This window comes from Palaemon carinicauda, chromosome 22, assembly GCF_036898095.1.
Source record: "Palaemon carinicauda isolate YSFRI2023 chromosome 22, ASM3689809v2, whole genome shotgun sequence".
Taxonomy (NCBI): domain Eukaryota; kingdom Metazoa; phylum Arthropoda; class Malacostraca; order Decapoda; family Palaemonidae; genus Palaemon; species Palaemon carinicauda.
The window spans coordinates 113,416,710-113,429,209 of record NC_090746.1 but is presented as its reverse complement, the minus strand read 5'-3'; the positions used below and the strand labels follow the sequence as shown (position 1 = coordinate 113,429,209).

General features: G+C 30.6%; 1 protein-coding gene across 2 annotated transcripts in view; it reads left to right on the top strand.

The window, feature by feature from the left end:
• Positions 1-12,500, top strand: part of LOC137616699 (spondin-1-like) — a 1,052,831-nt gene that overhangs the window by 692,384 nt on the left and 347,947 nt on the right. For both annotated transcript variants that reach the window (XM_068346694.1, XM_068346693.1), the window contains exon 3: positions 12,453-12,500. This exon is cut by the window's right edge and continues 77 nt beyond it. In XM_068346694.1, the coding sequence (XP_068202795.1) occupies positions 12,453-12,500 (48 nt within the window). The remainder of the gene's footprint in view (positions 1-12,452) is intronic.

Below are 12,500 nucleotides of genomic sequence, written 5' to 3'. Positions count from 1 at the left end.
CATACACATACACACACACATATATATATATATATATATATACACACACATATATATGCATACATACACATGCATACATACATATATATATATATATATATACTGTATATATATATATATATATATATTTAAACTGCTGTATTTAAATGGCATTTTAAATTTTCTTTTTATAAATTTGTAGCTATTTAAGTAATGCACTGCACTTGCACACAAAACTTTAGATGTGATCGCATATGTTCATAGACGGTGCTGTCTAGTCGTGCAAACTAGGATAGTTTGCCCTGTTGGCAGGACCAACAGTTGTATTAATTCTCTGGTTATATACTCTGGCCAGTCAAACTAGTGTCAGTAAGAATGATTATAATAAATATGTCTTTCATCGGAGAAAATTTAATTTTGAATAGCATTAGATCTCAGTAACACAAAACAGTCAATACTTGTGACTGTACTAGCCTCCTCGCTAGTACAGTAGTAACGTGTTCGCCTAGCATTTGCATGCAAGCAGATCGATCCCACCTAGGGACCGCGAGTTTAAGTTGTTTACTGGGGAGGCAACTGCTGTGGCTAGGCATCGCAGTTGGGCATGCTGGCTTGCGTTCTGGTGAGCATCTATTCCGATGAAACTGAAGCCCGACTGCTTTACTTTTATTTTATCAAAAAAAAAGAGAGAGAGAGAGAGAGAGAGAGAGAGAGAGAGAGAGAGAGAGAGTGTATCAGCCACCCGTTGAGATACTACCGCTAGAGAGTTATGGGGTCTTTTGACTGGCCAGATAGTACTACATTGGATCCTTCTCTCTGGTTACGGTTCATTTCCCTTTGCCTACATACACACTGAATAGTCTGGCATATTCTTTACATATTCTCCTCTATCCTCATACACCTGACAACACAGATTACCAAACAATTCTTCATCACCCAAGGGGTTACTGCACTGTAATTGTTCAGTGCCACTTTCCTCTTGGTAAGGGTAGAAGAGACTCTTTAGCTATGGTAAGCAGCTCTTCTAGGAGAAGGACACTCCAAAATCAAACCACTGTTCTCTAGTCTTGGGTAGTGCCATAGCCTCTGTGCCATGGCCTTTCACTGTCTTGGGTTAGAGTTCTCTTGCTTGAGGGTACACTCGAGCACACTCTCCTATCTTATTTCTCTTCCTCTTGTTTTGTTAAAGTTTTTATAGTTTATATAGGAGATATTTATTGTTGTTACTCTTCTTAGAATATTTTATTTTCCTTTTTTCCTTTCCGCACTGAGCTATTTTCCCTGTTGGAGCCCCTGGGCTTATAGCATACTGCTTTTCCAACTAGGGTTGTAGCTTAGTAAGTAATAATAATAATAATAATAATAATAATATAATGGGACTCGTACACGGAACATTATATATGAGCAGAACTCATATGAACACAGACTAAATTTAGTTCCCTATAATCTCTCCCAGTGATTTGAAGGGAGGAAAGGATTGTGAACATTTGATTGGAATGTCCAATCATTTCTGCTTAGCGAAAAAATGTCGCTGGCCCGCTGCCTAGTTGTCAGTCCCCGTAATTACCAATCAGCTTTGGTTCAGTGGTTCGGCTAAATAGGGAACTCATACTTTGAAGCATTATGCGTGAGGGAACATGTATAGGAACACACGCCCCTGCTTGAAATGGTACAATACCTAATTTGTAAACTCTCTCTCTCTCTCTCTCTCTCTCTCTCTCTCTCTCTCTCATTTATGCGTGAGGGAACATGTATAGGAACACGCACCCGTGCTTGAAATGGTACAATACCTAATTTTGTAAACTTTCTCTCTCTCTCTCTCTCTCTCTCTCTCTCTCTCTCTCTCTCTCTCTCTCTCTCTCTCTCTCTCTCTCTCTCTCTCATTTATGCGTGAGGGAACATGTATAGGAACACACGCCCCTGCTTGAAATGGTACAGTACCTAATTTGTAAACTCTCTCTCTCTCTCTCTCTCTCTCTCTCTCTCTCTCTCTCTCTCTCTCTCTCTCTCTCTCTCATTAATGTACCTTTGTATTAAGTGGATTGGGGAAAGAAGTTCATAGGAAAAGGTTAAAACTATTTGATATTTGATTAAGAATATTAGCCTTCTCAATAATTACTAATAGAATTAGTGTACGTATAAGTTAACTGCTCATTTCCAATAGTAAAATCCATAACTGGTCAAATTTAACTAAGTTACTGTGTTACGGTAGGATTTTAAATTGGTAATTTTTTTTATTAAGGTAATATTTAACAATGTAAATCAAGGCTAGTGTGTCATTGGGATTTAAAATTAAAAATCAATATTGACAAGGCAGTAAAAGATAATAAGGAAACTGGGTATTATAATAGATATTTATTGTTATTGGTCAGAATAATCAATGGCTAAAATTGATATTTACACGATTTTTGTTGAATTATATATTTATGAAAAAGTAAATACAATTATCATAACATCACTGCAAGAGAAAGTTCCGAATTGTGTTAGTATACATCCCACGGTGTCCCTTGTAAATTATTTTTTTTTTAGAGTTTTTTTTTCTTTATTGAAAAGTAATTTTATTGTAATCATATTAAGATGGTGAAACTTGTACAATTCTTCCCTTCTGTAAAATTTAATTAGAACAGAGGTATTGGTCACACTCGGTTGACACATGAGTTTCTGCTGAAGGGCCAACAGCAACCGTATTGTGACGACTGTTTAGTACCTCTAACAGTAAGGCATTTGTTGGCCGAATGCCCCAATTATAACATCTTGCGGAATAGATATTTGTTTGAGGCTCGAGGTGAGGGTGGCAGGTTCATCCTTGCCAAGATTCTTGGAAATGATGTGTCCTACCATGCAAGTGGCATTTTTAGATTTCTTTCAGAAGCAGGTCTTCTGAAAAATATTTAACTTTTATGACATTCAATTTTTATGATTTTAATTGAATACTCTTTAATTTTTTATTTTATTTCATTTTTTACTTTTGTATATATAAATTAAATGTTACCGGCGTCAATGACCTTAGATGTCAGGATGCCTGAAAACTTTAAATCATTCATTCATTAGAACAGAGAAGCCTTCCAAGATTGATGTCATTAGAGAATACTACAGTATACTGCAGTATATCGGACATGAAAACTCCATTCTATGAGTGTTTTGGAGGCGGGAGGAGCGGGTCACTCCGGGGTCGCCAATGTGACGGGCCGAGAGAAGGTTGTGAACTCAAACTCAGTTGCTTTCATACTGCCTTTGAGTTCACAACCTTCTCTCGGCCCGTCACACCTTCGCCAAAATCGAAGCTTTTCCGAAGGTTATTTATTCACCCCTGTCTGTTTGTTTGTAGCAACTTTACACAAAAACTACTGGACCGATTTTGCCCAAACTTGGTTGTCATGTTGGGTATAACCTAAGAATGAATAAGTAACATTTTGGGCAAAGTACACCAAATTACAAGTATGTAGCAGTATCTTGACCCAAAATAATCTCAATTTTGAATAAATGGCAGATATTTTATTAGTTTATTATTATTTTTTTTTTTCCAATTTCAACGAAACTTGCTGGACATGTGGGGTGTGACCCAAGGACAAATCCATTACGTTTTGAAGAAAATACATCGAAATACAAGTACGCAGTGGAGTAGTGTAAGGCATGCTCTCTACTTAGTTCCCATCAAGTTACATTATGGCATAAATATCCTGTGTATGACTCGGTCAGTTCCCTTTTTTCAGAATCTATGCTACCTTTCATTTCATCTTCCTAGAATATATATATATATATAATATATATATATATATATATATATATAATATATATATATACATATATACCTATATATATATATATATATATATATATATATATATATATATATATATATATATATATATATATATATATATTTATATATATATATATATATATATATATTATATATATATATATATATATATATATATATATATATATATCTGATAATCTAAATATAAATCCTTAAATTAATACAGAATGGAATTTCATAGAAAAATACGAAAACACAGTGAAGCGGACATTCTAAAAAAAAAATAATAATAAAAAATAAACATATCCAGAAAAAGTAAATATATTTTTTAAAAGATAAATGATAAATAGCGGAAAAGTACAGCTTACAATTTTCATAGATAAAAGAGATGTGAATTAAGAAAAAAAAATATTGGAAGAGTCTTGAAAGGATATTAATTTGAATTTGAGTGTCAATTTTGGGTAAAGAAGAATAGGAGAAACAAAATTACATGGTAATTTGCTTATCTCATTCCTGGAACATGTTCACTCTTATTGTATTCCATATTTCGATTTACGTTATCTAATAAGTTCTTTTTCAATAATTTTTTTTTTTTTTTTTTTTTTTTTTTTTTTTAATAAACTTTCTTCGTTTTGAAATATACGAGCATAGAATTTTGGGTAAAGAAGAATAGGAGAAACAAAATTACATGGTATTTTGCTTATCTCATTCCTGTAACATGTTCACTCTTATTGTATTCCATATTTAGATTTACGTTATCTAATAAGTTCTTTTTCAATATAGTGTTTTTTTTTTTTTATTAATAAACTTTCTTCTTTTTGAAATATACGAGCATAGAATTTTCATAAAGTATCACGAAGGAACGTAAAAGGTTTTACTGGCCAGAAGTTGGAAAGTGAGATCATATCGCCTAACCTTTGAGGAGGATGAAACTGCTAGAATATTTAAGAAAAAAAAAATAAGAAAAAAAAGTTAAGGGGGTTAAGTCTGCTAGAATAAAATGAGAGAAAAGAGAGAAAATTTAAGAAAAACAGTTATTTGAAACATTCCCAAAGAAATTCGTAAAGGATGGCCGTCTTGTGACTGACACCTCTAGATGTTCGATGACCTTCAAGTTAGGAATTTCTTTCGTTTCTTGATGTCAGTCGTTACTTGTGATGAATGGATGAAGATTTCATGACCTTCGGGATCGGACACGGACTCTTGCAGAATTGCCACACACATTTAAAAACTTGTTCAAGTTAAATCCTTTTTTTTTTTTACATAAACCTACACATGTATATATATATATATATATATATATATATTTATATTTATACATAAATACATATTTATACATATATATATATATATATATATATATATATATATAGTATATATACATACATACATATATATATATATATATATATATATATATATATATATATATATATATATATATATATATATATATATATATATATATATATATATATATATATATATATATATATATATTTACCATTTACCTTTATAAGGTGTATCTTCAAAAGGTGTTAGCAAGGAAGTTTTTAATAAGGATAATTTCTTTCGCTTTTGGCTGGGCCCCACCACCAAAGAATAACTTTTTACTCAGTGTACTAATTAGGTCAAAATAAGGATTTCCCCCTCCCCCCCAAAGTAATGACTGCGAATCTGCCCTGTGGACTCCAACCCCCTCACCCCCTCACCCCCTCCCTCCCTCCCTTGTTCTGATTCTTTTGCGTGAATTTCCTTTGAGCCGAAAATGCCCTATGCAAATAAAAACATGATTTCACGAGGCAGATCATATAAATTCCGAGATATATGACGATCCTTAATAAGGCTCCCTTGATTTATGGCCGTCTCTTGATCAAACATATTATGAAAGCATTTTTATTTGTATCTTATTTTTTCATTATTTTTTACGCGACTATGATTAAGACTTCACTCAAAGCGGCTTTATTAAATAGCTGGTTATTATTCTAAAATCGGCTGCAAGGGATTCTTTTCAGTCCGATTACATGCAATTACAGGAAGTTATTACAAATAAACTGGGATTTTGCAATTGCAAAAATGGAGCAAGATGCAATTCACTCACTGGCACTGAAATGGATTCATGAACGGGTTTTGTTGGTTCCCGCGCATGCGCGCAAGATTTCTTACGTCATGAATCCATATTTAACTGTAGGTATAAATAAAAGTCCTTATTTTTAAATGTATTTTTTTCTATTTTGAGTAAATAGATGGAAACTAATCATTGGGGGAATTTAGTTTAATGGAATATTTTATACAATATAGTATTTACAAATAAAATTTATTATTTTAGTATTACAAATGAAATGTATTATTTGCGCCTTTTTTTAATGCAGTAGGTAATGTATTGGAAAAGTTCGTGGTATATCAATTAAGTATATGAATATCATAATGCACGCAATATATATATATATACATATATATATATATATATATATATAAATATATATATATATATATATATATATATATATATATATATATATATATATATATATATATGTGTGTGTGTGTGTGTGGGTGTGTGTGTTTATATATAAATGTAATTTATATGTATATGTATTTATGTAAATATAATTTATTTGTATATGTATTTAATATAAATATAATTTATATGTATTTATATACATATATATAATTTATATATATATATATATATATATATATATATATATATATATATATATATATAATTTATATGTATATATAAAAATATAATTTTTATGTATGTATATATATAATTTATATATATATATATATATATATATATATATATATATATATATATATATATATACATATACTTTATATGTATATATATGTATATAGATATAATTTATATGTATGTATACATGTGCACGTTTGCGTGCTAGTTGAAACTATGAGATTTAACACGGTGAGCACAATGCATATCAGGACACGAAAAACAAAATGAGAAACTTGATTTTTGAGTTAGAACTTCAGTCTAATCACATTTGGAATCTGAAGGTATTCACTAGAGCCTCTAGTGAATATCTTCATATTCCAAATGAGTGTGTGTACACGCGTGCCTGAATTTGGGTTTACGTTTATAAGTATTATTATTATTATTATTATTATTATTATTATTATTATTATTAATATTAAATGCTAAGCTATAACCCTAGTTGGAAAAGCAGGATGCTATAAGCCCAGGGACCCCAACATGGAAAATAGCCCAGTGGGGAAAGGAAAAAAGGAAATCCTGGACCCCAGGAAGCAAATTTAAGGTGCTTATTAATATGCTTTGGGAAACTGTATTTTGTTCTCAAATTGCCTTGTCTGATTTTAAGATTTCGTGATGTAGGCTACATATATAGTAATAAAACGTACATCTAAAGAAATCTGTAGATGTTCCTAATATTCTTTATTATAGTAAACCGAGGAAAATTATATTCAAAACGCCAAATGTTATAATATATAAAAAAGAATGTTTCCTGAATCTTTTTACTATTTCAGAAATTCTAACTTACTAACCAAAATAAAATTCTAGTATATTGTTTTATTACGTTCTTACTATCAGTAAATTAGAATAAAGAAATTCTCGTAATCTTGCAAATATGTTTTAACGACAAAGTTTATCCTATCTTCATTTGCCACATTTTTTTTTTTTTTTTAAGTTAACGCATCAGAGGTATCAGTAACCTAAGAGATTAATATTTCAAATTATTATTCCATAGCGTTTGGGCTTATGAGAACTAGAATTCCTTTTTTTCCGACAACTTTAATCTCCCCGGAGGGTTTTATCACCCTTGAACATTTATGAACCAATACTGAATGACTTTGTATTCGGGAGGAAATATGAATTGTAAATTCTCCTACTTACGGTGGCTTTGATGTCAACGTTAAACCTATACTTTTATCTCTCAGGGCCACGTTTCAACAGTAAGCTCATACTGACTGAAGGGCAGAATTTGAACTAGAAATATGATGTAGTTGATAATGCTTAGATATACTGACATATGAAGTTTTTGAACTAAAGTATAATGTAGTAGATAATGCTTAGATGACACAGGAAGTATTTGAACTAGAAGTATAATGTAGTAGATAATGCTTAGATGACACAGGAAGTATTTGAACTAGAAGTATAATGTAGTAGATAATGCTTAGATGACACAGGAAGTATTTGAACTAGAAGTATAATGTAGTAGATAATGCTTAGATGACACGGGAAATATTTGAATTAAAGGTATAATGTAGTTGATAATGCTTAGATATCTGACATATGAAGTTTTTGAACTAAAGTATAATGTAGTTGATAATGCTTAGATATACTGACATATGAAGTTTTTGAACTAACGTATAATGTAGTTGATAATGCTTAGATATCTGACATATGAAGTTTTTAAACTAAAGTATAATGTAGTTGATAATGCTTAGATATCTGACATATGAAGTTTTTAAACTAAAGTATAATGTAGTTGATAATGCTTAGATGACACAGGAAGTATTTGAACTAGAAGTATAATGTAGTTGATAATGCTTAGATATAGTGGCACAAGTAGTGTTTAAACTAAAAGTATGTTAAAGTAAATAATGCTTGGATATACAGACATAAGCAGTATTTGAACTTGAAGTCTAATGTAGTTGATAATGCTTAGATATACTGACACAGGAAACATTTAAACTAAAAGTATGTTAGAGCAAATAATGCTTAAATGTATTGACAAACAGGCTGACTTTAAACTAAGATTATGATTGCTAATAATGCTTACCTATGTTAAGTCACTTACAAAACCATATCTAGTTTATAACCCTTTTATACTGTTTGATAATCATTTATGTAATTGCAAGTAAAATATTCCAAATTCAGTGTTATTTATAGTGTAAGCGTAACAACAGAAAGAAGAGTATACCGTAGGTGAAATATATATATATATATATATATATATATATATATATATATATATATATGTATGTATGTATGTATACATACCTTCGGTACAATGAAGGAATTGGCAATGGATACATTGAAAGCTTACCAACGTCTCAAAATAGGATATTTTCCTTTATCAGTGTTTTCAATTGTTGATTGTTTAATTTTACTATCTAGATAAACCAGCAACTATTTTCTATCTTTATTTTTTTTTCAATCTATCTATTTACCAGCCCTTTGTTACCGGTTTGCCTGTCCCAATGGTCTTTTCATCAAAAAAGTTTCCACCTTCTTTTGGAGTGGGACATTTTTCTGTTCGTATATAGGACACGTATGGAAGCATAATGCGTACCACTGCAGTGTTATCTCGCACTTCAGTTCCAAAGTTATGTTATACAGTAAAATAAAAACTAAACTTTTAAGAGGCAAAAATTTTGTCTGGGAAGGCAAAGTATAACACTGCAGTGTTATCTCGCACTTCAGTTCCAAAGTTATGTTATACAGTAAAATAAAAACTAAACTTTTAAGAGGCAAAAATTTTGTCTGGGAAGGCAAAGTATAACACTGCAGTGTTATCTCGCACTTCAGTTCCAAAGTTATGTTATACAGTAAAATAAAAACTAAACTTTTAAGAGGCAAAAATTTTGTCTGGGAAGGCAAAGTATAACACTGCAGTGTTATCTCGCACTTCAGTTCCAAAGTTATGTTATACAGTAGAATAAAAACTAAACTTTTAAGAGGCAAAAATTTTGTCTGGGAAGGCAAAGTATAACACTGCAGTGTTATCTCGCACTTCAGTTCCAAAGTTATGTTATACAGTAAAATAAAAACTAAACTTTTAAGAGGCAAAAATTTTGTCTGGGAAGGCAAAGTATAACACTGCAGTGTTATCTCGCACTTCAGTTCCAAAGTTATGTTATACAGTAAAATACAAACTAAACTTTTAAGAGGCAAAAATTTTGTCTGGGAAGGCAAAGTATAACACTGCAGTGTTATCTCGCACTTCAGTTCCAAAGTTATGTTATACAGTAAAATCAAAACTAAACTTTTAAGAGGCAAAAATTTTGTCTGGGAAGGCAAAGTATAACACTGCAGTGTTATCTCGCACTTCAGTTCCAAAGTTATGTTATACAGTAAAATCAAAACTAAACTTTTAAGAGGCAAAAATTTTGTCTGGGAAGGCAAAGTATAACACTGCAGTGTTATCTCGCACTTCAGTTCCAAAGTTATGTTATACAGTAAAATCAAAACTAAACTTTTAAGAGGCAAAAATTTTGTCTGGGAAGGCAAAGTATAACACTGCAGTGTTATCTCGCACTTCAGTTCCAAAGTTATGTTATACAGTAAAATCAAAACTAAACTTTTAAGAGGCAAAAATTTTGTCTGGGAAGGCAAAGTATAACACTGCAGTGTTATCTCGCACTTCAGTTCCAAAGTTATGTTATACAGTAAAATCAAAACTAAACTTTTAAGAGGCAAAAATTTTGTCTGGGAAGGCAAAGTATAACACTGCAGTGTTATCTCGCACTTCAGTTCCAAAGTTATGTTATACAGTAAAATCAAAACTAAACTTTTAAGAGGCAAAAATTTTGTCTGGGAAGGCAAAGTATAACACTGCAGTGTTATCTCGCACTTCAGTTCCAAAGTTATGTTATACAGTAAAATAAAAACTAAACTTTTAAGAGGCAAAAATTTTGTCTGGGAAGGCAAAGTATAACACTGCAGTGTTATCTCGCACTTCAGTTCCAAAGTTATGTTATACAGTAAAATAAAAACTAAACTTTTAAGAGGCAAAAATTTTGTCTGGGAAGGCAAAGTATAACACTGCAGTGTTATCTCGCACTTCAGTTCCAAAGTTATGTTATACAGTAAAATAAAAACTAAACTTTTAAGAGGCAAAAATTTTGTCTGGGAAGGCAAAGTATAACACTGCAGTGTTATCTCGCACTTCAGTTCCAAAGTTATGTTATACAGTAAAATACAAACTAAACTTTTAAGAGGCAAAAATTTTGTCTGGGAAGGCAAAGTATAACACTGCAGTGTTATCTCGCACTTCAGTTCCAAAGTTATGTTATACAGTAAAATCAAAACTAAACTTTTAAGAGGCAAAAATTTTGTCTGGGAAGGCAAAGTATAACACTGCAGTGTTATCTCGCACTTCAGTTCCAAAGTTATGTTATACAGTAAAATCAAAACTAAACTTTTAAGAGGCAAAAATTTTGTCTGGGAAGGCAAAGTATAACACTGCAGTGTTATCTCGCACTTCAGTTCCAAAGTTATGTTATACAGTAAAATAAAAACTAAACTTTTAAGAGGCAAAAATTTTGTCTGGGAAGGCAAAGTATAACACTGCAGTGTTATCTCGCACTTCAGTTCCAAAGTTATGTTATACAGTAAAATCAAAACTAAACTTTTAAGAGGCAAAAATTTTGTCTGGGAAGGCAAAGTATAACACTGCAGTGTTATCTCGCACTTCAGTTCCAAAGTTATGTTATACAGTAAAATAAAAACTAAACTTTTAAGAGGCAAAAATTTTGTCTGGGAAGGCAAAGTATAACACTGCAGTGTTATCTCGCACTTCAGTTCCAAAGTTATGTTATACAGTAAAATAAAAACTAAACTTTTAAGAGGCAAAAATTTTGTCTGGGAAGGCAAAGTATAACACTGCAGTGTTATCTCGCACTTCAGTTCCAAAGTTATGTTATACAGTAAAATAAAAACTAAACTTTTAAGAGGCAAAAATTTTGTCTGGGAAGGCAAAGTATAACACTGCAGTGTTATCTCGCACTTCAGTTCCAAAGTTATGTTATACAGTAAAATACAAACTAAACTTTTAAGAGGCAAAAATTTTGTCTGGGAAGGCAAAGTATAACACTGCAGTGTTATCTCGCACTTCAGTTCCAAAGTTATGTTATACAGTAAAATAAAAACTAAACTTTTAAGAGGCAAAAATTTTGTCTGGGAAGGCAAAGTATAACACTGCAGTGTTATCTCGCACTTCAGTTCCAAAGTTATGTTATACAGTAAAATACAAACTAAACTTTTAAGAGGCAAAAATTTTGTCTGGGAAGGCAAAGTATAATACAGATATATTCTTAGTACGTGGAAATTTCATATAAAATAAGATTTCGTTAGTGAATTTACGTCTTCCATGTCAGCTGGAAATTACCTTTCCTCAGAATCTTCTTTAATGATGATATTTAAATAATTTTCCAAATATCTAATCGTAATAAATATGAATTGATATGGATTTTCAAGATGAGATAGGAGAATTGTGTTAATTAGATATACGTAATTCTTAAATAAATTCTGAATCACACTGATATAATGTAAATAATAGATAAAAATATATACATTCATTTAGTTTTTATAAATATAAGTATCAATTTTTATATATTCTTCGCACTGTATAAGCGGGAAATTAATATGGTTTAAAATCGATTTTATTGAAAATTAGATAAATGTTGCTAACGGAATAAAATGTAATTAGTAATCTTTTTTTCATTTCTTTTTTAAGATTTCTTTTTTTAATTTGTCTTATTTTTTCAATTTCTTAATTTCTTTTTTCTTATTTTTTCAATTTCTTAATTTCTTTTTTCTTATTTTATCAATTTCTTAATTTCTTTTTTCTTATTTTTTTCAATTTCTTAATTTTTTTTCTTCAATTTCTTAATTTCTTTTTTCTTATTTTTTCAATTTCTTAATTTTTTCTTCAATTTCTTAATTTCTTTTTTTTCTTATTTTTTCAATTTCTTAATTTCTCTTTTTCTTTTATTTCAGTGAGTCTGCAAGGATGGAGGACTCAGTACTCTGTGCAGAAATTCACGG